The sequence below is a fragment of the Curcuma longa genome, chromosome 1, assembly GCF_044706935.1.
Source record: "Curcuma longa cultivar G26 ecotype Majalengka, Jawa Barat chromosome 1, ITB_CL_G26_1.1, whole genome shotgun sequence".
NCBI lineage: Eukaryota > Viridiplantae > Streptophyta > Magnoliopsida > Zingiberales > Zingiberaceae > Curcuma > Curcuma longa.
In genome coordinates, this window is record NC_133861.1 from 16289448 (window position 1) to 16315873 (window position 26426).

Genomic DNA, 26426 nt, shown 5'->3' on the forward strand with positions numbered 1-26426 from the left:
TAATCAGCATGTCTGAACCCGACCAGATCACCCAGACCACCTGATTGCCGCAACTGACTAACCTAATTGAGTATTGTTGCCTTGTTGGTTCATTTTCAGACCAATAATGCGTCTTTGGTGGAGGTCAAACAGCAAGTGTGTCAAAGGATGGAAAAAAAAACATACTCATTTACATCAGAAGCCAAAAGAGGAATAATTCTTCCAGAGTTTCTTATTTACAGCAATATATACACAATTCAGTTTTCCTTTGGAAGCCATAACTTGGGATTAATAGTATACACATTGATATCCCATCTATGAATTCCCAAACAAAATCCAAAAAGTTTCAAGTATTGCTATGTGAGTTTTCTCCATTTGGATGTCAGATCAGAATATGCTTTGTCAAACCAAAGCGACTTCAGGTATCATTTTGTTAGTAAATACTACTTACAAGGAGCCAAATAATCCCCAGACACGCCTATCACTTGCTGCAAGAGCTAATGGTTTTGCCTGGAAACACTATCTGCCATTTGAGATTTATTCAGGCGAGTTCTCAAATTTGCGACATACCTGCATAGGCGTCGCCGATCAGAAGACGAGAGAGAGAATGGTGGGTTCAATGGTAATTGTGTCGCTTCGACCATGACAAATGTCAGATAAGTAATAGCTTTAGAATAAGATGCTGCTGCTTTACTCAATTGCCCCATAAGCTCTTCCACCTGAAAACAAGAGTACTTTCATCTATCATGCGAAAAAGCAAAAAAAAACAAAAAGGGAGACAGTCAAACTGTATACTCTACATACCTTTATCTAACAGCTAGAAAAAGCAGATGCTTCAAATTCAATAGTTTGTTATTATTAGGTACCTTGGGGGTGCTTACAAATTTCTTATAGGTCAATCTATTTGTTGATACAACAGATATGATGGTCGTATGATTCACTCAAACTAAAATTAGGTTCCTGTACTCCACATACCTTTTGTAACACCCGTTGAGAAACAGACAAGTACCTTAAAATTTCAACATAGGCCACATGATTTTTGTAATACTGGTTGAACTCCTGTTTATACTTTTTGTGCTTAACTAATCAATTCAATGATAGGTTACTCTAAGGTACCAATGGAGCACTTTCAGACTTTTTTATAGAGCAGCAATCTAGTTGTTGATACTCCTTGACGATATACAATTTACTCAAATTTATATTAAGTTCCTACATTAAATATTAGTTATCAGATAAAAACAAACAAACAAAAATCCATACAGTTTAGATACACTAAAATATTTACTAGCAAAATACATTAAAACATTTGCCTAGGTAGACAAAATTCCAGTCTGAGATTGATATTTCCATACAGTTCTTTATTGCATCAATTATCACCTTGCACTTTTGAATATTTCAACTTGTAGTCTGGTTCTTAACCACAATAGCATATAATTTTTTTAAAATTGATGAAATATTATTTTATATGCCAACTCATTGATTAAGATATTGAATCTCAAAGACTATGGATTTGGGACAAAAATGTATGTATAATTCCTACATTAATCAATAGACCCAAGAAACAGTAGCTATTTACAGTTTAGAGATCATTCAACTTAGCTTACATGTAATTGACAGGTTAAAGGATAATAAATATTGCCACCCTGTCAAAACCTAATACTTGTGGGACAATGGGCAGGACACTAAAACAAACAATACGGAAAGTCAACAAAAATGTACCAAGCGTATCTCAAAATCAGAAAAAGAAATTTACTTCGCCTCATAAAGTAGCACTATACATAATTTAATTTTTTTAAATTAGCATCATGACCTAATATCATATTTCTTAAATATTGGGTGCCATGTAATACTCGAAATCTGCAATATTATTATAGATGAGGGTGTGATCTATCATCAAAAGATAGAACAACAAAGTGAAGCAAGTAGTGACTTACAGCTCCATTTTTCCCAACTGTTAAAGCCATCTGGAATATAATTTCCATTGCATCTGGCATCTCTGCTTCACCTGAAAGGCACAAAGACTATTTAACAGAGGTTGTGGAACATAAAATCAGCTTCAATATAAGGAAGGAACAAACCATCCGAATGTTGGACGATATTAGATAACTTTTCTGCTCGATCGTATGCAAGAAGAAATCCTCTCTCCGCCCACGAGAAAACTTGTAACGGATTTGTGAAATCCAATTCTTCTAAAATATTTTGAGATAAGCCATCCCTTTGATGACGTTGCTGGTTGAGAAAGTCTGCTTCAGTTGTTGACGCCATCATTGTGTCGCACAGCTGAATAATTACTTTCCAAATAGCTAATACCACCAGTTCCAGAGAAAACGATTCCAGACTCAGTCTGGCATCAAGCTGTAACCATCAGAAAATTGTTAGCAGCAAAATTTCCTCTTTTTTCCAATGAGGAAAATAAGGGCTTTCATGTTTCTAACAACTGTGTATTTGCCACATTAGTTGAAAGGTTTCTTTCTAAAGCCTTAGATGGAACATGGATGTGTGATGGAAATAACTAGCCAAAAGTCAATGACTAATTTGAAATTAATAATAAAACTAGTAATGAAATCCATCATCAAGCAGAGGAGACAAAATGTTATACACAGGCTTTACTTATATATCATCTTATAAAATATCCATTACTTTGGTTGCTTGACAATTATACACAAATATTAGTAATTAAGGGTCTTAGATGTAATTATAGATGTAATTATATCTATTACCTTAGCTGTAATTAATGACCCTAATTAAATACAAAAATCAATATGCTACATATGGATCTTTTAAACGTGAATTAAAATAAAGATCATGCTGCCGCTAAAATAAGAATACAGAATACACCATCTGATCCGCTTCATCTAGTTTTCCACTTTTCCTAATTTCTTTCTTTGTAAAGAATCATGGAACGTTTGTTCTTTGATTATGAAAAGGTAAATTAGATTGTGAAGAATATATAAGGAAGTCTCTGAATTATAATTCTTGAAGAACTATTAAAATCTGTAACAGTATCAAAAAATGAAGTTAAATCAGAACTTACATACCTTTTCTTGAGTTAATTCTGTTAGAGCATTGATATATTGGCTTAGAAACTGAATCCTAGAGAAAGGATGCACTGATGTTGTCCCATGCGATTCTTCTGATGCAGTAAAAGAAGCTTGTGACGGTGATGAAAGAGAAGGAACATGACTGTCCATGGTATCTGCATGATGTATTGAAAGCACAGGTTGCTCCTCAGATTTAGCTGGACCTACATATCCTCTTCTGGTCATATTCAATCTGCAATTAGGTACCATACTTGTGGAATTTTCATTCAAGGATGGCTCCAAAGAAGATGTACAAGTCTCCATGGATGCAAAATTAGCATGAACAAGAACATAGCCTTGTTCGATGAATTCCAATGAGTCCGCAACTGAAAAACAAATTAATATTGTAAAGATCAGTTTAGGGTAAGCAACATTTCTTGCAATCACCACTACCTCTTATACTATTTAAGCATGTAAAACTCAAACTCTTATCCATGCTTGCAATCTTCGAGTTAGAAACATCTAATAAATGTGATGGCCCAGCGTCATCTACACCAACATCTAGAGAGTTTTCAGATTCACTTGGTGTCTCAATTGTCCTAAAAAGCAACATAATTGCATTTAGCTTTTACAAAAATTAAGGCTCTGAAAGGTAAATAAGTAATTCAGATAGCTGCATTTTATTGTACTAAAGCTGACTTTTTTGTGTGTCAAAAAAAGAAAAGCTTTATTTAAAAATCATTAATCATGAGGTATTAACTTGCAAAAAACACAAATTGTAGTTTGAAGTTAACCTTGGTGTGGCCAGGAAATTATGATTGAAGAATTCTTCAAATGACAGCCTCTCAACTGCAAAATAATTTGAACTCAATGTTATGGCTGCATGAATCAGAAACAAGTCTTCACGCTGTCCATAATTTTGTGAAAACCAATTTTTATATTGAATTGCATAAAAAGGAGAATTTTGGTTTAAAATTTATAAATGTAACAAAGAAGTGATAACTAACAACATATCATGAACACATATAGCCTACATGATCAGGAAATAAACTTTTGTGAGAATAGAATGTTTTATCCAAAAATAATAATTTCGCTATTTTCAAATGCCAATTTATTTGACATGCTATATGCTAGAAACCTACTAATTGCATCGAGTTCCACATGTTTTAATGCAGAAACAGTAACATGTGTGCCCCAACTACTTAGGATCAGTCCATGGATTTTATCCAACCGTAGAATTATATGTAAGGCCATATTATCGCTAAAACTCAGGGTATTTAAATCTCCTTTAATGATATTTAAATTTTCTTTGGTCTTCTTTTTTCCATTATCATTTATCGGATCAGTGCTTTTGTTTTAATTTTCTTTAAACATATTCATAAATTCTAACCTAGTTTCTCCCATTATCATCTTTCGAAGTTCCACAAAATAGACTTCAAAAACTTTCTGACCTTGTATTAGACCTATAATCCATAAAAATATTCACATATTATATTCTCAATTCTACTACATTGACTTTTTGTTTGTTGATCTTTACTAGCCAACGCTCTCATATAACATAGTTGATTGTCTTATATTCTTCAAAAAATTTCCTTTTAGTAATGACACATGACAATAGAACAAAGATTTTGAAGTCATATCCATTTTAACCATCTAATTTTGTATCCTGAAAATAATATCACTTTAAGTAACCAGGATCCAGCTTAGCAATTCCATACTAGGAAGGATATCCTCGTTGTCTTGGAGTCTGATCCTAACTCATTCTTGTTCTAAATAATTTGAATGTGGTAGTTCATTGCGGTGAAAAAAACATGCACTTCAGTATTGACAAAGAGAACTAGCTGAGTTTCATAGTATTACAAGCCTCATGAATGCATTATAGACCAAAGGCCATTAAGAAAAGACCATGTTAATAATAGCAGTGCTCATAATGGGAAACGTTCTTATTTTTACTGAAGGAACCAAGCTTGGTATAACATTTTAAGTTTGGATCTTATCATTCTGAAATTGCAACAAGGCATACAACACATGAAAAGAATGCCGTAAGCAGCATTTACTTCCATTGGATATCAAAAGAGTATGAATGACAACAAGACTAGAGAACCCATGCCTTGAGAATGACACCAAATCAGTAACGAACCTAGCACATCAAAGAAATGCACTGGTGCAATCACATAATTAATGCCTGCTTGTAGTTGGCACCAAAGGGATAGGTAGCGTTTTAGTAATTTTTATAGGTGCAGCAAAGAGTAGGGACTATTCAGTAATGTAGATATGAATCAGAAATGCTTTTAGAATGGATTCAAGTAATATAACCACATTTGGTAGCACCATTATATTCTGAGTATAGACTTCCAGAACATAAAAGTAAATCACAAATGTTTATCGACTCCTAAACTATAAAGGAGGTATGTTAACTGGCATGTGAGAGACTTTGACTGGCATATCCCACTTCAAGTAATTAACAGGGGTTCTTTTGGTAGTATAGACAAGGTGATTTTGCTTAGACACAGAATATCAAACATCTTGTTGATATGATATTATTATCTGGAAATTTTTGTTACCCTAGAAACTTCCATTATGTAGTTTAGATATTTTTAAATTGGCATGGGATTTGCAGCCAACGAACAGGTGAGGTTAACTTGGAAACACTATGGAGCTTCATAACAACCATGTAGTCAACAATGGATGGGTGTGTGGAATCAACATTAAGGAGAAAACTAGGTGACTCAACAATAATTAAAAGCATTTTAATGTTAAATAAGCCTAAATAGATATCAGATAGGTGCCAAATATGTACTGGATAAATTACTATTGTTACAAAGATTTATGAGTATTAAACAGAATAATAGATATTAAGCACTAAAAAGGAGTTCAATATTGAATTGATCACTTATGTTTTAGGTGGACTATTCACTTTCTATTTCAAAATTATAATGTATGTGAGGATACTTTTCCGATGTGGCTGATATTATGAATTTCTGACCAACTGACACCTATATCAATTCAGCAAACCTTGCTTTTAACAACAGAATCAGATGAAGAATATATACATTCCCATGAATGGGGTACTGCTACTGGCATAGAAGTAAACAAATATTTAATAACCGTAAGATATAAATACAGGGTGATTAATTTCTCATTAATACTATGACAGAGAAACGAGTACTTAACCTGGATTCCGACAGAGAAGTCTCCTGCAAATGTGTATACAATCAGGAAGTAAACTCACATCTTCTGGAAAATGCAGTTCATCAGATGCCATTATATTCAGAAAAAGCTGCAAATGACAGCAAACAAGAGAGGAATCATTAACAATTTTATGAGGTTAACAAAGCAATAGTATGAAGAAATCAGCAACCTGGCGATGAGTATCACCATCAAAAGGTAGCTTCCCAGTGACCAACTGGAACAGAATTGTGCCAACACTCCACAAGTCAGCCTGCATTTGACAAACAGTTAAATATATTAATAACACAGAGAGAATATTTACCTAAATATTTTAGCATGTTCTCAAGCTTATCTTGGCATCATATTTTCTGTCCTGAATTATCTCAGGAGCCATGTATAAAGGAGAACCACAAAATGTGTCAGCTAACCCTTGAGGCATTAAGTATCTGACAGAATGTCATATATCAGAACTAGGAGAAGCAAAGGAATAATAGAAACATAAATCAGATCAATGACAGTAAAACAACAACCAAATCATGAGTGCAAACTATTAGGGGTCGAATGTGGAGATTTTATCCTTTAATTAGGTCAATGGCTGTAAGTTCTATAAAGATGCTCCACAAAAGATAGCATAACATAACTTGATAATTTTGTTACTACAACGTTGGCCATCTCTATCACTTTTACCAACTGATTGATGATCAACTACAAAATTCAACCTTAGTCCAACATAAAAACTTAAGAAAAACCAAAGTAATGAGGGTTGAAGGGGATAATGTCTGGGAACTTAGACAAGTTGAATAAGAAAAAAGAGGGTCAATCAATGCATATGTTCATATCAAATTATGCAGCCAAATGAAGGTCATCCATCAATCAATACAATATCAACCATGAAAGTGTTGAATATCAGTCAAATAATACACATCATCTGCCCATGGTTATCTAGATTAAAATCAATATTAGGATATCTTATGATTTTATGACCAAAATTTGACTGGGCAATTCAGATCCTATGTAGGGCATAAATTGGCATCTCACAAATTTATTATTTAATCCTTTGTTTTCTGATTTCCTAGGTACAATTTCAATCTTGACAAACTTAACTTTATGGAATATATACCTACAACATGCACATTTTAAACATTAACATCCACTAAAAGTAGTCTATCTTTTACATGTCATATCATATAAGAAAATTTTCAATTATATCAAAAATATTTTTAACTTTCAAGTAGAATCTAAGTTTGAAATGTTTGTAATAATACTAATGCAGAGAACCTATCCTACACTAGTATTATGTTTTAGGTTCTTATGATCCTATCCTACAGTTCAATCCTAAAAATTGTTTACTGTGCTTAGGGTGGCTCTCTCCTGAAAACCATTGCATATTAGTATCTAACTAGTGCTGAGATGCAACGAAGGAGCAATATAAGAAATTATTATCCAGAGGAAAGCAATGGCATATTCCAATGAACCTAGCTCTTTGGGAGGATTTCAATCCAACAACCTTGAAACTTGCATAGTTACATCTAACTGCTTCTGAGATGCAACCCAGTAGCAATATAAGAAAATATTACCAACAGAAAGCAATGGTAAATTGTAATGCATAAAAGTGAGAAATGCATGTTATATTGTTATTTTAGTAGTGAATTTTCTCCATTGCATGATTTGAATAGTAATGTTGCTAAAAGTAGAACAATAAAAACATTCCATTCCTTCGTAATGAAGGTCAAACCTTCTTTTCAATCTACCCAACTTGAATTCTATACAAGATTCTTGAACAATAAGTAAAAAACCTCTAAACAATTACACAAAACAGAATGAAGAGATCTAATGGCTGAATAAACGACCTGGTATCTGTTCACGTAATGCCAAGATACAAAGTCGACACTTGCAAGCCCAAGCAATAAATAACTGGATCATGGAATTGCCAATAAATACAAGATGTACTGTTTTATGAACTGATATTCCCATACATGATACGAATCAGAGAACTAACTGAAGTCACTGCACCGACTGACATAACAAGAACAATAATCCAAGTCATCAAATTAATATAGAATGATAAGCTAAATCAATTTCTCACCTTGCAAAACCAAAATCGCCAATCTTCAAAACTGCAGTTTCATCACTAGTTGATAACAGAAGGTTCTGCATGTTTAATGCAAGACCGTAAGCGCACGACAATAACAAGAATGTCTCTCTAGCATAGCAATACAATCTCCATATACCATAAAACCAACATGAAGGATAAATAGCAAAGAGGAATCCACCCAAAGGATGAACCTTTTCTAATTTCAATACCAAATATTTCTGTGTCTTGCGAATTTGACAACCAGTGTCACAGAGTTTAAATCAAAATCCTCAATAGAAGTGTTATATTTTTGTTTCTAAAGCCTTCCATTTGTTGATTATACTTGGTTTTATCTACCACTAAAAGGATTTAAAATTTTAAAAAATCTCAAGAAATTCTACATAATAATGCAAGTTCTGAAATAGATTTCTCTGATAATGGATCAAAAATATTTTGTCGCTAACTAGAAGGATTTTAAACATGGAAAAAAATTACTGGAAATTTTCGTAGGAACTTTGAATCATCACAAGAACTCAAGAAGTTAAACCTTGGGATGTTAGTAACCAAAAGTGTCTAATGCAAATAACACTATAATGAATACAATATTCATGAACAAGCTCAATAATCAACTTGATAAGATCTCGATAGTGTTTGTTTAATATGAAACAAATATAAATAACAAAAAGAAACAAATGCTGTAATAAAATATCATACACAAAGAGTTCATTAACAAAGCTCATACACAAGGAGTTCATTAACAAAGTTCACACACAACACCACACCCTTAAAGTTTTAAAATATCTATGCTCTAATAAAAAAGTAACATAAAGGTTAATTATTGGATCAGATTTTAATTAATCATCAAGGCAATTTTTCTCTAGTGAAGCTCTAAGATTTTTAATAAACAAACTTGAACACAAACATTGATACCAGTTTGAGCTTGTTTATTTTCTAATAAACAATTGTGCACATAGTTAAGTGCCCTAAAGTCAAACCTTATTGAAATTCCCCAAAATTGGAGTGGCAACATAACTTTTAGGAAAATTTCACGGTGAGTTCGGTTGTTAGTAAATCACATCAGAGAGTTTCTAGATAAAATGTTAGAACTCAAAGAATGGAAAGCTATAATCAAAGGATTCCATAATAGATATCCACACTGCTACAAGCACGTCATATGCAAACTTGTCCAGATGGAGATATTCTTATTGCATGGATTGAAAGAGATAGGCAATATTTAATATCAGAATTACATATAAAAAACACATACGAGAGGTGTGTTACATAAGCTATTGCAATAGCATCTCATTTGCAATGGTCAGACTTCAGTAACACATAATTTTTGCATTTTGACATTTGTTAATCGGTTATCAACCTCTTCTAGGCATGCACTCCTTGATTACCATCTTCTATGGATCTCTAACAATTTTGAGTTGGCATTCTTCCCTATGTTAATTTCCAAGTATCCACGCTGCTCCCTGACCCCAAGAAAAACTGATGAAGCCAGCAAGTAGTGGGTATAACCAAATTATATAGTTACAAGTATTTAATTGAAGTGAGTGAGACTATAATGAATTGGAAAGGAGAGATCATTCTTATGTATTATATAAGCTACATAAACAGTTGCTTTATGATGTCTTCTTATAACTGCTTTTTCATACACTGCAAAATGGTACCTTTTATCCAATGTACTTTTATAATAATAAGGCTTAGTAAAATGCTTTAGTTCAATGTTCCTAAAATGATGAACAGAAAACTCATCATTATCCTCAAAGCATGTTAACCAATTTGAAAAGGTGTAAAAATGAAAAGGCATCAGAGGAGAAATCTACAGCAAACATGATGTAATGGTGTTCTTTCTTCTTCTTCTTTTCTTTTCAGGGTAATGCAAATAGCTTCTCTGATAAAATTGAAACTAGAAGAGTGTGAAGTTATATTTGCATCTCAGCACAAATAATAACAACAAAAAAACTAAGGATAACAATTAAAAGGGGGCTATCTACCTGTGGTTTGAGGTCCCTGTGAATGAGATTATTCTCGCGCAGTACTTTCAATCCTTCAGCTGATGAAGGATTCAACGTAAATGCAGAAATGCACCCAACAATTCAACATCAACAAAGCAATCCAACAACAGAAACCGTTCACAGATAACTTCCCAAAGAAAGAAAGCTCTAAAAAGAGGCATTTGATGAAGGTAGAGGGTAAACACATACCGAGTTGCCTTAAGAAGTGTCTAGCAACATCCACCGACACCCTCCCACGAATTCCATGCCGATTTAAATAATCTGCAACGTCGCCACCAGCGCAGTACTCCAACACGAGAAATATCTTGTCCTCCGTCTGTTCAAGCGAGTCATTCCAATATAAAATTCTTGTCCAGACAAAAAAGACAATTGGATAAGACGATAAAGCGTAGAATCAACAGAGGTGATGATAAGAAAAGGACCTGGATGGCCTGGAAGAAGCGGACGATGTTGGGGTGGGAGATGTTGCGGAGGATGCTGACCTCCTTGAGGAGGCAGTCGCGGACCTTGCTGTCGACCCTCTGCTTATCGATCTCCTTGACCGCCACCTCGTGCCCGTACTTCCGGTGCCGCGCACGCCACACCGACGCAAAGGACCCGGCCCCGATCTTCGGCCCGAGGATGTAATCGCCCACCAGCCGCCCCCGCGCCTCCATCGCCTCTTCCATACGCACTGCTTCAGAGGACGCTTAGGGGGAACAGTGCGTGGGAAAACCTGCTCGCTTCGGTCACTGGTTTCATCGGGTGGAGGCTGGAGAAGACGACAACGGCGGAGCCGAGGGGGTTTTTGGGTTAAAGAAGCGATAGCCGTAAAGGGGGAACGAGGGACGCGGAGAAGGCTGAGAGAGCTTGAGACCCGTTCGTACTAAATAAAATCGCTGTCTACACTAAATCAGGAACATCGACTTTATCATCATAAAAGCGAAGGGCCCCATCGACGCCGTTGATCTGGCGCTATTTGTTGCCAGAAAAACACCTGTATCCTGCCGCATGATTAACAGTTCATCCGTCGGCTCGTGGCCAACGCGTCATACTGTTCCCTATCTCGATGTTTAACAAAAGGAGGACGAACTTTAAAACGAGTGCTTGATGCGCACGCAACGAAATTAAATTGCAAAGTAACACGGCGTGAAGTTGATTAATGGCGTGCTTTACATAATTAAGCACGTACTTAGTCAAAATGCATCCTGCTTTTTTATTAGATACAAATATTCAAACACTGCAGGGATTAGCTCCAGAAAATGGTCTTTTTCAAACCCTCCCTACACGCACACACACACAAAGACCCTGGCGATGCTTCTAAATGCAATCTAATCTGAATGTCTCGCTCCACAAAATGGGAATAAAATTGAAGTCCGAGAAACAGCGAGGGCAGGTCCTGAAGTTGCTTAGAGTAAAACATCTGGAAACAAAGAAATATTTCCCTTCTTCTGGTGGAGCTGGAGCATTTAATAGTCTCTTTCTTGAATTCGTTGAGTGTATCCACTTCCCCTTGCTCGGCTAATGTAGTCTTTATCATTGCTATCTTGCCTGATACCTCGCCCAAAAGTTCGACCACCAACACGTCCTCTTGAGGACTCAGATGGGTATCCTCTGCCTCTGCCCCTTCCTGAAGAGCAAAAATGACAGTTTGTCTTCAAGAAAAATAACTAATGAGTGGAAAAGAATTAAAAGAGTAAAAAAATCTATAAGTACCAAGATTTTTCATTTTAAACTACATTACGAGAAATGGCGAGAAACAAGCTGAATGTTCACATTTGAAATTTGAATCTATACACAGATACCCATGTTGGATGCTCATACTTGAATTCGAATAACATAGCAAATTTCACATTTTGCTAAATGGCCACATAAAATCATACAATCAGAACAAAAATCCAGTCATAATTTTAATAAGAAAAAAAAATAGACGTATATATTTAATGCTTTCGCAAGTTTGGGCATTTAAGTAGTTTCAAACGAGAGGTGTCTGAAACTGCGACTTACTTCCTCGTGATACACCGCTATTAGGTCTTCTCCCCTCAACATGAATCAATCTCCCATTTAACTGTATTGGAGATGCCTGAAAATGAAAAGCCAGTATGTAAAGTGTGAAATTTGAGAGAATCCTCAACATACGAGAACTGAAAATTATCTTAAGCAAAATCAAGTTGTCCTCAAAATAAAATATATTAATGTAGAGATTTACGGGGCTGGAACACAAACAGATCTGAAATTTTACAGTGGAGATTTATGTGGTCAAATAGGTCAGGGCTCAAAACTGGTTTTATAAACAAGATGAAATAAAGATATAGGCAAAAAAACATGTACACTGCAATAGGCAGGATACTGATTTCAACACTTGGTCATACTGGTGCAGACTAGACTTGAAATAGGCAAGGATACTGCAAAAAACTAGTACATAAAGTTGGTATACTCTGATCCTTGTGAGAATAAACTTAAGGAAGATCACATACCTTAAGTGCATTTTGTACACCAATGGCATCTTGATATTCAATGAAAGCATAAAAAACATCAGACTCCTGCAAATTTGCTTGTTTAGCTGAGTTAAAAATTAATCAAGATGCATAAAACTAAATCAAAATAGTACAACAAGTTAAATGAAATCAACCTTCCGGCTTCTAATAAAAACACCATCTGATCTCAATTTACCAAAGTTCTTAAAGACTTGCTCAAGGTCTGAAGTCGAGATAGATGAAGGAAGATTTCCAACATAAACAGATCTGGAATCAACTGATACCAAAACAAATATGATCCTCAAACAAGCATAAATTAAGATCAGTAGATTTTCACTAGAGCAGATAAATTCCAGGTGAAAACATAAAAGAATATAGAAGCAATTGAATTGATACACAAGCTGAATTTTCAACGAAATCGAAAAATACTTAAGTATTAAGGAAGAAACACAGAATGGTGCCTAAGATCATATAATGATTGCATATCAATTACTAAAGTTGAACATTCGAGGATTGTCCAAACAATTTTCAGAAAGAAAATATAAAGCACGTAATAAGCAATCAGCTTCAGACAATGAGACTATGAGGCCTGAATATAAATGGGAGGGCTGACATTTTCAAGTGCAAAGTAGAAATTCAGGATTGTTCAAACAATTTGCATAAAGAAAATACAAAACACATAATAAGCAATCAGTTTCAGACAATGAGACTATGAGGCATGGATATAAATGGGAGGGCTCACCTTTTCAAGTGCAAAGTAAAAAATTTAGGATTGTTCAAACAATTTTCAGAAAGAAAATACAAAGAAATGAAGGGAGAAACCTTCATCCTCAACTACCAGAGCCTCCTCAATTGCCTCAGAGCCAGAATTCTCAGGAACAACAGCAGGATGGGATAGTTGGGAAAAGGAGTGAGCCTGTTCCAAAACCACCACAGATGTCTTTACTACAGGTGCTGGACGCATAGATGGACCAGATTGGCCTTTAGCCCGAAGCTGGGACACAAACAAGATCAGTCTCTTAAGGAATAACCTGTAAGAGAATATGACAAAGAAATACTTTTGCATACAATGGAGGCATATGTGTGCCTAGTTGGCTCTCCAACAGGCTCTTCAGCAGTTGCAGGAGGTGGATCTCTTGTGGTCTCCAAGGCAATTCGATATGGGACAGTCTCTTCAGCAAGAGATTCACCTAAATTTTCATCCAAAACTGGAAGTTGTGGTGGTGCTTCAGGGTTGCTATAATTCTCGATTGTGTCATTTTCTTCCGCCTGCACTGGAGACAGCAAGTCTTGAGCCTGAACGTCATCTTGCAATATATGGTCAGGAACTGCCAGAATCAAACAAGCTCATGCTCAGTGAAAGAAAGAAATTGTTAGATGTCCAGACAAGGAGCTAATTTTTTTGTGACCTATGAAAGGCTATGGACTTTCATTGTACATAAAAATAGACACAGTAGGTATAGGAGAAGATTGTTCATTTGTCTAACCAAATTCATTACAGAGCAGCAGTCCATTCCCACAACTTCCCGACTCTCAATACAAGGCAGCCATATACAGTGGCAAATAACATATTTCAGAAACTTCTTAGGAATTACATGAAAGTTAGAATTCTTACAATCACTAATATAAGGCAAGAACACCAATAATGAAACAATACCAATTGCTGGCCTAAAATGCTATCACTCTCAACCTCACATTCTGATCACCTACCTTACTTAATTTTCTTTATACTATAAATTGTACATATTAGGTACACCAGTCAAATTAAAGAGTGGTTCAAAACTCACATAATTAGGAACTACCTCTATGACTGAATGCATCAATATGCCAATAAATTGAATATTCTGACTCTGTTAGCAACATCATTTGTTAGTGAAGTTAACTCAGGAAACAATGACATCTCACCCTTAGCATATCAAACTATGACAAAAATCATCCTGTTATAATTACAAGGACAAGCTATTCACGTAGCATTCAAAGCTAACAAAACCTGCCAGTGGATTTCTTTCAACTATACCATCAGTTCATAAAGTAAACAACTAATAAAATTAACAAACTTAGAAGGAATTTAAATATATAAGAACCTAGGCAAAAACACTTGTTAAAAATGCAAGTGTCACTTTTGTTAATAATCAAAATATCATTCAAGAAATACTCATTCGAAGAAATTACAGTTCAGTAATGAATTATAATCTCATTTCACAGAAATTAGTCCGCTAAGCAATAAGCATACTGCAGAATATGCTAAAGCTTCTTAATGTACAGAGAAATCAGTTTTTAAAACAAACATAAAAACCCATTATATATAAAAAGCACATATACAAATTGGATAGATGATACAATCACAATCAAAAGTGATCTTCATTAGTTTGTATAAGCCGTCTTAACCATATAGCATTTGTTATTGATCATATACATATGTGTTTTTTTATTTTTCACCATGCTCCATAGGAAGGAACAAATTTGACAAGGAAGCAAAAATTAGTTCTAAGCAAAGAACAGAACCAATCGTTGCTAATAATAATGCTTCACTGAAAAACAGAAATGACTTGTGGATGTGTCATATATCAAAATATAGCATATTATTTGAAATCATATACTGAGTTTTACATCCATAAGTACTTTTAGATTTTAACGTGCAAGAAACAAGGAAATGAAATAACATCCAAGCGAATTTGAGCCCTAAGCAGATGATAGATTTAGTATTTTTCTATTAAATAATGTGTCCATGAAGAAAAAATAATGACATATTTCCTCAAACAGAATATTACCTGCTTCTGGTACAGGACTCGACATGCTTAACTTGGTCCTAAAATCAGTCTGAGATACAAGGGTTGCAGGCTGCTCATAAATATGTTCCTCCTCAAGGAAGTGAAAAATGTCATTGAGAATATAATATCCTTCCTCTTGGGGAGCAAGAAAAAAGGTCTGCACAAATTTCCTCCTAATATTATAATCCTCCAACTGCACATAACCAGAAACCATCACCAAAACTCCACCATTCAAAGACTCCAAAGAATGGGCAGACTTAATCTCTATCCCCTTAAAATTAAGGCACATAACAAGATGATGAATTTGCTGCAAAATGTTAGCACCGTACTGTCAGTAGTGCAGATTTAAAACCTTGTATATTCAAGGAAGTCTCAAGGAAAAAAATAAATCAGCAACATACAATTACTTAAAACATAAAAACATGATAACTAATGCTGTAAAGGCAATGACAAATTATATTTCCAAATGAAGATTACACATCAAACCTGTGGTCATAACCACATTAGGCCACCTAAAAACAAGACAATTTTACATGCAAGCAGATACCTCGTGACATTAGTATAATAAAATTTCAAATTTTCAATTATGAATCAACTTCATGATATATCTGTTAAATATGGATGGTGACATGGTACCATGGTAGTAAGATAAAAAAAAAGTCAATCTCAAATTTTAATTTGATTACTAAAATCAAATAATTTAAATTTTTCTCAAGCAATCTCTTAAAACTCTTTAATCTAAATTTGTAATTTATCTATTTGTTATAATGTAAAATTATAATTAATCCAACCTCTCAAAACAATCAATTCTAATTAATCAATGTTATTTTTTCAAACAGCGAAAATTGGTAAAGCAGGCAGTGGTTGTTCGAGCTAAGCATGGGTGGTGACGCATGAGGGAATTCTTCACAAATCTGTGGTGGTGGCATGTGATGGAATTCAACGATAAGCTAGTGAACATATAGGTAATTTGTTGAAAAAACTATAGTATTAATTTAGTAATTAACCAATTATTCCTATCCACCCCTTTGAGTTGGGTGGGCCAAACATGAGGATCAAATTGGAATCTTCATCCTTATCCCAACTGATTATCATCATTCAAACAAAATGACCAATGAATGGGATATAAGTTCATCCATCCTTTGACTTATATGTCCAAATACATTATAAATCATAAGGTTATGTATTATATTTAATTAACGATCAAATTGTTATTGTATATATTCTAATGACATTTTACTATAATACACCATAATTATGAAAAGAAAATTCTTACCAACTATAGCTAGTGTATCACACATTTACGGGAACTACACTTCTTCCTAATATGATTACTATAATATATTTACCATAAGACCCATTCTTAATGATAGAAGATAATGATCCTTAGTCCTTACCTTATTTACTTGCTATTTTGTTGGGTTATAAAAATTGAATCATTCACGACAACTAACCTAATATACATATATCTAAATTTCTAGTTAATTAAATGAAATTGTCACCTATACACATTCAATACCACCCCCACATAATGTTGATGGAAGTGAGTGCTGCTGAAAGACTGCTTCCCCACTTGAGTGCCCCTCAATAGCTTTGTCGCTATTGCTCCTACCCCTCTCCATGTTGCACCAGAGTTGCTCTTCTACTCTGCTGTCTCTCCACCAGTCCCAACCAAGATAGGTTCCTCAGCAATGGTATGAGACGTATTATTCTTGATATAATTTTTTGATTTTTTATCAATTATTCTTCTTTCTGCCTTTAGTTCCCTGTAGTCTTCGAAAGTTTCACCATTTGTAACTGATTCATATTCAAGCTCAACTCTTTCAATTTACTTCGAAATCTAACCAATTGGATGTTTTACTAGCCTTTTCTCACGTAAATTCTTAGAGTTTTGATAATATTCTCAAAAAATCGGGAATAATCAGACCTAACAAGGTCATTCTTAATCCAATTCGACCAATCCAGAATAGTTTCACTGATTTTTCCTACCATGGTTTACTCAATTAAAAGAGGAAATATTGCATACATACATATAATATATATAAATCTGTGAATTCCACCAAACAACTAAATGGAATAAATGCATCTTCATATTGTTATTGTGATTATGAAAAATAAGTTATAGATGATATTGTTCCATGCCCAAACAGCAGTTAATGCTTCAATTTTCAAAAATAAAATTGAAACATTAATTTACATTATGAAATCATAATGAAACAGACATCTGATTCCAACATCCAAGCCCCAGCCCAAAAAGAAAACACAGGAAAAGGGAAAGCCATAATGGTCTCTAAGCACTTGAAATTAAAGATTCAACTACCAGAATATCGCATGGATTGAAGTCTATGGACATAGAACTTGTTGATGAAAAATGATCATAACAAGGTTTACACATAGCAATTACTAAATAATAATATCAGAAAGAATACAAGGCAAAAGTAGAAACTTTAACTTTGTGAAAAAAAAATAACAAATTGAGGGACCAGAAGCATAGGCATTCAGGCATTCATTTTTCTTCTGCATCTTGACCAAAGAAATAGATAAGACTTAAATCTACCAAAAACATAGACTTGAGAGAAAAATGCACTAAGGATGATTATATTATTGGATTTATGAAAGAGGGACAAGAATAAATACTAAATAATACTATGCTAGTAGAACTATTGTGTAATAAAATCTTGAGGAATACTAATGACTTTATGTCAATTAACACAACCATTCAATAACAATTTTAAGCTTCTTTTTATTTTTTAATTCTTCTTCTGTCAGATAAATAAGCCCTAAATTTGCTTAATGTTTGGTCCATTATTTGCATTGATGCATTTAGAATTTTGGTTTTGGCATTGGAATTTACTAGTGTTTTAAAACTAGCATTTCATTATATCAGAATCACAGATCATGTATTCATAAATGAACATATTTTGGCCCATTATTTAGTACAGAATTCATGTTTCAAAGCATGTTCGGGTGCATTATCATGCTATACCCAACATCGCTAGCCTCCGAGTGAATCAGAACTGCTCTTCATTTATGGGAGAATGAATGCATTTTTTTTTAAAGATCTGTATCTCTAAGAATATGCAACATAAAAAACATATAAAAACACGGGAAGCGACAGAAAACTATGCATATCATCATTACTTAGAAAACTTGTACGCTGCAAGAAGGCTATTTCATCCCAAAAAATAGAGTGAAAGATCTAGATTGCAAAAGAAACCTACTGAAAAATGAACAAAGTGAAAATAATTACGATCACTAAAATTAGATACTCGTCCAAAATCGCATATACGAGACTTTTTTGGTTTCATGCCATAGTGATAATACAACTTTTTTCCAGTGCGGAATGATACAGAATAGAATCAAATGAACCAAAGGGGGGAAAGGACTCAGGATTTGCTGAATAGTACCACCATCCCGGTCGCTGATTCTGTTGCAGTCCCATCGACACGCACCATGGAACTCCCTTCCGTGTAGAACTGGTGTACTAGTTCCGGCTGCTGCTGGAGAATCCGATAGTAATGCTCCAAGAAATACGCGCCAACCTGCATCAATAAAGGAATTCAAGCCGAGACTCAAAAAATAGGGCAGAAACACTTCATCGCCCCTTTTCTCCAGTAACGCACTCCACGCCTTCGATTGGAGTACCTGGAGCGCACTGAACTGCCCCGGGCAAAGAGAAGCCATCGCTGCGCATGCAAAGTATCGATCTTACAACCCTAGATGACCGAACACAGGGATCGAACCGCAAAACCACTCTCTAAATTCGATCGGGTATATTTCCAGCGCAGCCAGAAACGGGCGAGAAAACGGCGAGGAGATGAGATTGCTTCTAGATTCGATCTGCTCTAGATTTCCACCGATTCAGCCGAGTATAGCCTGCCCTTCGATTCTCTCACTTGCCATCTCCGCTGCGGCTTCGCCACAAATGGAGAGAGAGAATGAGAGAGAGAGAGAGAGAGAGAGAGAGAGAGAGCCCGGAGCGGATCGGTGACGAGATTGGCCGGAGCTGGCTCATGATAGGGCGACGCTAGCCGTTGGATTGGTGGGGCCCGCTCAGACACCAGTTGAATGCACTCACTTGCCTGCACGTGCTGCGCATGTGATTTATATCCCATTTTAAAATCACGCGGCCAGAAAACTAGTTTTCTTTTTTTTCTTTTTTTTTTGATATTATTTCTAAATGTTAATCACCAAAAAATCAAATAACGTCTATAATGCTCAAACTACTGATGATTTTGAGCCGAGTTCATTCATATTTTTAAATTAATTGAATATTAATTAAAAAAACCTTTTAAATTTTTTTTCTAAAAGTTTTTGTTCAATTTCTCAAGCAAACAGCATGTCCGGCCCATTTGACGTTCTTGATGGGCCGGTGACTGATATCGAGCCTGCGCATCCATGGTAGATAGTTCTCTATAAATTCCTTCGTATCGTTAACCCTAATTTCATCTGCAATTCCGCACTTCGTCGTTGGGTTCGAGGCCGCAGGCTGCGGTAGATTGCAGAGGAAAAGACAGTCCGGAGAGGATGCCGGCTGGTCATGGTGTTCGTTCCCGCACAAGAGATCTCTTCGCCCGTCCCTTCCGGAAGAAGGGGTACATCCCCCTGACTACCTACCTTCGCACCTACAAGATCGGAGATTATGTCGACATCAAGGTGAACGGCGCCGTTCACAAGGGCATGCCGCACAAGTTCTACCATGGTCGTACCGGTAGCGTCTGGAATGTCACTAAGCGCGCCATCGGCGTCGAAATCAACAAGCAGGTTTTTTTTATCGCATTCATCCGCTATCCATGACTAAATTTCTGATAGTCAATGCTTCAGAGGAGACTTTTTCTGTGAATAATATGTCTCAACACTCCTTTCTACAATATAAATAAATACAGGATTCTTCATATCATAAGACGTAAAAGTTTTTTTTTTTGCTGGAACACAAATGGGAAATACGTGGATTCTGAGACGAAGTTGCTCAAACTGACTGTGATCGTTTGTTTTAGAATTCATTTAAAAGTGATGCCAATGGTCGAAAATTCCTTAAAGCCCAACGGTGGAATTTGATCAACTCTCTTTCATAACCTCAAGTCCGACTAGTATCATCCCAGCCCCTGTTTGGAGATGGTACAATATGTAATTGGAATTCCGGGCCAGTTTTTTTAATGAATTCATTTATTAGACATCAACAAATTTGGGAACTATAGTAGCTAATTGTCAAAGCCTTTTGAAGTAGTTTTATTTTCAAGATTTCTTAGTTCATATTTAACTAACTTGCGAACTCTTGACAAGGAGAACCTTTTTAGTGAAAATCTTCTTGACTTGTTAGAGCGACCAACTATCTATGAGTTCCATGAAATTTATCACACGTTATACTTATGTTCTTAAGTTAATGCCAAATTGTGAGCTCAAGGAGTTTATTCTTAGCTCTTTTATATTCCATCTTCCAGAGGAACTGCTTGGCTGCCATTGCCTCTTGGGCCATCCATGAGATGTACGATAAACAAGAACTTACATGCTCCTAATTGTCAACTTTCTTAAGAAGTGAAATGCCATTTCCAATCCATCCAAACATAGGATTTGATTCTGAACACAAGATTTGAGATTGTAATTATTGAGAATTGCTTTCTACTATGGCATTGAATTATTTTCATTTTGTAGTTAGGTCCAAAACAAGTTGTTATTTTTCTTTGTTGTCTTGTTACCACATTATCTAAGATGGCTAGTTCTGCCACTTGTTTTTTTTTTTTGTTTTTGATTTTGCTGAAGCCTTTGTCAATTGACCACAGTCAATACAAAGCCTTTGACATGAAGTTGTGTTTTTACGATGCCAAGAAGAATACAGAAACCAAAATGCCTCCTCATGCTATTAACTATGAGAAGTGAGGAGCATCTTATTGTTAGATCAGTTCATATTATTAAGGACCTAAATTTCCACCAGTGTGGAATAATGCCTCCCTGTTTGTACACTTGCTATTTGGTTTAATTGTCTTTCAGTCAATCTTTTATGATGCTCATTTCATCATTCGGAACATATCTATAAGAAAATTACATAAAAGAAGGTAACAAGTTCTTTTTTTTTTCACCTTCCAGCCGGTTAATAAGTTTGACTTGCTTTTGATCATTGTTGGTTCGACTTTTGAGGTCTTGTCCTGTTACTATTTGATTGGTTGGTTTAATCTGGTATTCAAGTTGTTTGTTTCCATGGTCCAAGTCCTCCCTTGGACTTCATTTTTTGTTAATTTAGTTGTCTAAATCCAAGTTTAGCTCTGTGCATGTCTCATTTCTGTTAGTAGGTTGTCTCAACAAGTATGTCCGCTTCTCTCAGTAGCAAGGCATGATTTGCTGGGATCTCACACAACAATTTTATGGACTGATGAAATAACTTTTATCTTTCCAGGTTGGCAATCGGATTATCAGGAAGAGAATTCATGTCCGCGTGGAGCACGTACTGCCTTCCAGATGCCAAGAAGACTTCCGTGCGAGGGTGAAGAAGAATGACCAACTGAAGGCTGAGGCGAAGGCTAGAGGTGAAATCATCAGCACTAAGCGCCAACCCGAGGGCCCTAAGCCTGGCTTCATGGTAGAAGGTGCTACACTTGAGACTGTCACGCCTATTCCATATGATGTGGTCAACGACCTCAAGGGTGGGTATTAGTATTTTCTTGGCCATCTCAGTACAATTTCAATCCTTGGTTTCCAACTGAAGACTTAGTTTTGAGTTCTGTTAATTCTGGAGATTAATATAACCTCCTGTAGTTGAATGCTTAATTTCATCCTCATTTTTGTCCATTATGGAAAGACTAGCCGTGTTTGATGAGACTGAAAGCATTGAAAAGCAGAAGACAGTTGTCAAAACAAGTGTTAGTTTAAAACACAGCAGTACTCTCCGATCTTCACATTATTGAAGCTGCAGATATAATTTGTATGATCAAATTCAAGTGTGCCCTTGATCTTTGGAGTCAGAAAATAACGTTTGTTGATTGCATTGCACGGATGAAATGACATGATGCATGGGATTCCAGGTGATCAGTAGATCCATTAATCTAACAGCCATAAACAACTTGATTAGTATGCTCATTTACAGTGGCACATGTAGTGAAGAGTTTCATATTGCCAGTAGCTGGTACAGAGAAAATGTACAATCAACAGACAGTGCTAATCAAGGATCAGGTTTCCCGACCAGTTGTTCATCACTAGAATCGTATTCATCTGCACTCAGCTCTTCATCACTTGATTTATCTCCTGGGGAAGCCTCTACGTCTTCAGGCTTTGCGTATTTCTGACAGTATTCTGGATGACATTAGAAAAAGGAATGAGAAACTGATAGTGCAAAAGGATAAGTTCAGCATCATCACAGATTTAAAATTACAACTGAAGGTTAAACGCATCAGCTCTGATAGTAGCTCTCTCCATCCCTTTATATCTTAAATAAATGAGATGGATTTCTCAAGTTTTATTAATGGAAAATGATTTTTTTATTAACTCTAAAAAATTGAAACAAAGAAAGAAACTGTGTTTGAAATTTAACACTAACTGATTGAATTTAATGTCGATTGAATAAGTTCCTGAGCCACAAGTCTAGGGGATTTGGATGTTTTAGTGTTCCTATGAGGTCATAAACAAGGAAAATGATAGACTGATATTCAAATCACTTTATACCTTACACTCTAATATTTGATCTCCTTCTACACTTTATACGTTCACTCAATATTTGATCCATCTCTACCCTTTATACCTTTGGCTCTAAAGATTTGACTTTTAATTTTATACATTCATCTTAATATTCTCATCTCCATCACTTTTTTTATGTGATGCTTCCTAATAGAACACTTGAATCCAAGAATGACAGATTGCACCAACAAAAAAAAAAATGATCTAACATCCATCTAAGTTTATGCATGAAATCTTCACATTTGGATGTTACAGATATGCTATCATTGTATCTGGTTACCTGAGGAACCAAGTAGAGCCTCAGAAGAAAGAAATAAAAAGCTGCCACAAAGATCTCAAAATCTGAATTGAATGTTCACCAATGGGATACTCAAACTAGCACAGTTGCCACAGACATCATCAAAACCATTATTTGCCTCTTGACGTTGTGTCTAGCCACTGTGTTATCTTTATTCCCTCTCATTTCATTCTTTTCAAAGATATTATTATCTAGAAACTAATTGGTATAGCTCCAATGGATAATAAGATGACGGCAAATAGGTTAAGACACATGAATTTGCTAACAAGAGAGAAATGATAAATAACTTCCAAGGATCAAAGATAGCCATCATAGATTCCATTGGATTGCAAACCCCAGGAAAAGTAGGCTATATTAGATAGATAATAGAAAAAAAAACAAAAGGTCCCTATTGACAATAAAACACTTAAGAAAGAAGTAAAAAATTACTTTTATAAAATATTGAATGAGAACTCTTAGAAAAATCTAGTTCTGGAGACTTTAAGAATTATAGTGAGTTGAAGAATCATGGATTTGTTGATAATACTTGATATATTAGATTTGATTGGGAAAGAAACTTTTAAAACATGAGGTTATTCAAAACAAGGTCATAGTGATATCCCTATTGAAATTTAGAAGAGTTAAGAAGATCAACAAATAGTTTAAGCAAGCAAAATCTTGAACTAAGATTTTTGCTAAACAAAATTACTTAATGAAATCTTTGATCAAGATGCTAAAGGAATAAAGGATAAGTTTTCTTTACCATTAGTTATCGGAATAAAGTTAACATATAGTGTTCTTTGATCCAGTTGATTAGTATTTAGTCGAACTATGAAATTAGAAAAAGAGTGATTGTGAGAAGGATAAGAAATGAACTAAATATATCTGAAAATCAATTTGGTTAAATGTTCAGAATATCAACAATAGAAGTCATAATTTAATAAGACAAATAATGGAGAAATACAAAAAAAAAAAATGAAGCAATTGCATATAATCTTTAATAACTTTGTAGGAAACTAAGCAGACAGATAATTATACAGATGTTTTTCTTAACAACTAATAGATTGAATGTAGAAGAGATTAAAACAACCATGCAGTATTAAAGTGACATAAAGAATATTTGAAGCACAAAATTGAAGTCTCTCTTACCTTTCACTTTGTGTTCATAAGCAGGTCGATCGCGCATCATTAATGCTGCAGCCTCCCCATTCAATGGATCCGAAGGATTTGGATATAAAAGAAGTTGCGGAAGGAAAACCTCAAATACATTAACAAGATCTGGCAGATTTTTCAGATTAGTGCACAAAAATACTGAGAATCAACTAATTTTCTATTTTGCACACTTCATTGAGCCAATGATAATGTAGGATGATAACAGTAAGGGGAATGTTCTATTACCAAACATGGGACTCCAAGTTTGGTTGATTATATCCAAACAAACTGAACCAGACCTGAAAATTGCCAGAACAAACAAGTCAATTGCCTAATGTCCAATACTAAAAGTGTGGTTCATAAAAATAAGTTGGTTGGGTACATTGAAACATTATTTTGCTAAACTATGTTAGTTTATTAATTAACATAAAATAACACTTGCACACTCACATTTCATCTACATTAGGATGATATATCTTATTGACAAATCCAATGGATGGAGATTTGTAAGGATATGCATCTGGTAGTTCCACCCTTACCCTCCAGATACCTCCTTGATAAAGGCCTGTCATGAGCAACAATCCACTTACCTGATCGATAGTGAACTACCCAAAAAATAATTGAATTCATCGAAGTCAGTGAAGTGAACCTACAAAAACTACATAAAGAATTTGAGTAGTTGATCAAGAAACCACAATAAAACGCCACTATTATCAAAAGGATTTTTCCTTTTGATCATAAAAAATTTGCGAGTATGACTTTATGTAATTCAGTGAAACATCAAAAATAACTAGTTAATCAAATGCATCAAACTTCCCTTAGGAAACAGAGAAATTAAAACTTAGAAAAGGATGCGAAACTTTACTCCTCTGTGTATGACAAAGGGAAGTACGTTCTTTGAACGTCTCGAATAAATAAGAAATAATCAAGAAAGAAATCAAAAATAGTTGGTGGAGGCAGCTTTCAGTTCCTCTTTCACACCATTTTTAACGTGTTTTATCCTTATCCTCTCAGTTAACTCAGATCCGCAAGCGAAAAACGACTCCAAAAAAAAATCAGAAGATCCTGAAGAGCCAAAAAGATGATAGAAAAAGATAATATACTCTCGTTGGGGCCGTGAAAATTCACGAAGAATTCCTGCATCCCATCGTTCACCATCTCCACCCTATAGTCACTCATCATCCTACAAAACCCAAGAAGCGAACCAAAATCAAAGGAAATTCGATGTTATCAGATTAAAACCGTTTGTTGTTCAAAAGATCTACAGTTTCATCAGGTCCATCTCGCGGCGCTTGCTGGGGGACGACATCTTGATCCAGCTGCCTCGAGCAATCGCCAAGAGAGAAGGGATGAGATCGGCGCAGCGGTCTAAAAATCCTTCCTTTTTTTTTTTTTTTTTTGTTTTTGTTTGCAAGGGAGGGATGAAAAGAGTCAATTAAAAAAGAGAGATGCGTTTTTTAAAGCCAAGTCAAGGAATTCCACTCCCAATCTATTAAATGTACTGCTAAAATTTATCTCCTCAGCTTTGCTCCTGTCCTTCATAATTTTCACGTGTTTCTCACTTTATCGAAAAGGAAACAGAATCTACACGTTAGGTTTTACCATACCATGGATCAATTAAGCTTCTGGAATTTAATTTCTAATGTTGGGGCACTTGAAGCTTTTATGTTTCAAAATGAGTGCTTGTGGTATTGCTCATAGGAATGTTTTTGAAGTGTGTCGACCATTAGGGGTTTGAATGGGAAAACCTCACTAAACATTCATCATCAGCAATCGGATGAACTTCCATGTTGATGGCATCTAGAACAACAAGCTTTCAAAGATGCATATTGGTAAATGG

General features: G+C 35.1%; 4 protein-coding genes across 6 annotated transcripts; 1 reads left to right on the plus strand and 3 right to left on the minus strand.

The window, feature by feature from the left end:
- Nucleotides 1-176: 176 nt before the first annotated feature.
- Nucleotides 177-11082, minus strand: LOC141836016 (serine/threonine-protein kinase ATG1a). The gene is made up of 13 exons (XM_074723430.1): nt 10688-11082; nt 10455-10581; nt 10245-10303; nt 8257-8321; nt 6523-6616; nt 6361-6441; nt 6174-6279; nt 3794-3848; nt 3453-3598; nt 3018-3385; nt 2058-2334; nt 1914-1984; nt 177-698 (listed from the first exon to the last, which is right to left on the minus strand). Exons 1-13 carry the CDS (start codon nt 10931-10933, stop codon nt 477-479), a joined length of 1917 nt encoding a protein of 638 aa, XP_074579531.1. The 5' UTR covers nt 10934-11082; the 3' UTR covers nt 177-476.
- Nucleotides 11083-11399: 317 nt separating this feature from the next.
- On the minus strand, nt 11400-19449 carry LOC141834203 (nuclear transport factor 2-like). Of its 2 annotated transcripts, none has more exons than XM_074721663.1 (9): nt 19138-19449; nt 18900-19034; nt 15493-15799; nt 13790-13995; nt 13544-13715; nt 12877-12998; nt 12722-12787; nt 12252-12327; nt 11400-11874 (listed from the first exon to the last, which is right to left on the minus strand). In XM_074721663.1, the coding sequence occupies exons 1-9, from the start codon at nt 19174-19176 to the stop codon at nt 11714-11716; spliced, it is 1284 nt and encodes a 427-aa protein (XP_074577764.1). In that variant the 5' UTR covers nt 19177-19449; the 3' UTR covers nt 11400-11713. The 2 variants fall into 2 exon arrangements, with proteins under 2 accessions (XP_074577764.1, XP_074577759.1); XM_074721658.1 differs by having other exon boundaries at nt 11402-11874; nt 13790-14049.
- Nucleotides 19450-19953: 504 nt separating this feature from the next.
- On the plus strand, nt 19954-22327 carry LOC141821983 (large ribosomal subunit protein eL21z/eL21y-like). The gene is made up of 2 exons (XM_074709387.1): nt 19954-20256; nt 21884-22327. The coding sequence occupies exons 1-2, from the start codon at nt 20020-20022 to the stop codon at nt 22139-22141; spliced, it is 495 nt and encodes a 164-aa protein (XP_074565488.1). The 5' UTR covers nt 19954-20019; the 3' UTR covers nt 22142-22327.
- A 98-nt stretch (nt 22328-22425) lies between these two features.
- LOC141821967 (ubiquitin-conjugating enzyme E2 5) lies at nt 22426-25980 on the minus strand. Of its 2 annotated transcripts, none has more exons than XM_074709371.1 (6): nt 25852-25980; nt 25690-25769; nt 25037-25151; nt 24833-24885; nt 24584-24712; nt 22426-22776 (listed from the first exon to the last, which is right to left on the minus strand). In XM_074709371.1, exons 1-6 carry the CDS (start codon nt 25893-25895, stop codon nt 22646-22648), a joined length of 552 nt encoding a protein of 183 aa, XP_074565472.1. In that variant the 5' UTR covers nt 25896-25980; the 3' UTR covers nt 22426-22645. The 2 variants fall into 2 exon arrangements, with proteins under 2 accessions (XP_074565472.1, XP_074565479.1); XM_074709378.1 differs by having other exon boundaries at nt 22636-22765.
- Nucleotides 25981-26426: the final 446 nt, after the last annotated feature.

Bases quoted from the DNA above. Each gene is read 5' to 3' on its own strand.
- LOC141821967 (XM_074709371.1), bottom strand. From the start codon at position 25,895: ATGTCGTCCCCCAGCAAGCGCCGCGAGATGGACCTGATGAAACT. The intron at 25,770-25,851 runs GTAGATCTTTTG...TGGGTTTTGTAG, and splicing joins GAGATGGACCTGATGAAACT to GATGATGAGTGACTATAGGG. The intron at 25,152-25,689 runs GTATATTATCTT...TGCTCATGACAG, and splicing joins TTTTCACGGCCCCAACGAGA to GCCTTTATCAAGGAGGTATC.
- LOC141834203 (XM_074721658.1), bottom strand. From the start codon at position 19,176: ATGGCTTCTCTTTGCCCGGGGCAGTTCAGTGCGCTCCAG. The intron at 14,050-15,492 runs GTAATATTCTGT...TGATTCTGGCAG, and splicing joins GAGTCCTGTACCAGAAGCAG to TTCCTGACCATATATTGCAA. The intron at 12,328-12,721 runs GTATGTGATCTT...TTTCATTTTCAG, and splicing joins GTGTACAAAATGCACTTAAG to GCATCTCCAATACAGTTAAA.
- LOC141836016 (XM_074723430.1), bottom strand. From the start codon at position 10,933: ATGGAAGAGGCGATGGAGGCGCGGGGGCGGCTGGTGGGCGATTACATC. The intron at 10,582-10,687 runs GTCCTTTTCTTA...TCGCTTGAACAG, and splicing joins GCTTCTTCCAGGCCATCCAG to ACGGAGGACAAGATATTTCT. The intron at 6,442-6,522 runs ATAAGCTTGAGA...TGTCAAATGCAG, and splicing joins ACAGAAAATATGATGCCAAG to GCTGACTTGTGGAGTGTTGG.
- LOC141821983 (XM_074709387.1), top strand. From the start codon at position 20,020: ATGCCGGCTGGTCATGGTGTTCGTTCCCGCACAAGAGATCTCTTCGCC. The intron at 20,257-21,883 runs GTTTTTTTTATC...TTATCTTTCCAG, and splicing joins GCGTCGAAATCAACAAGCAG to GTTGGCAATCGGATTATCAG.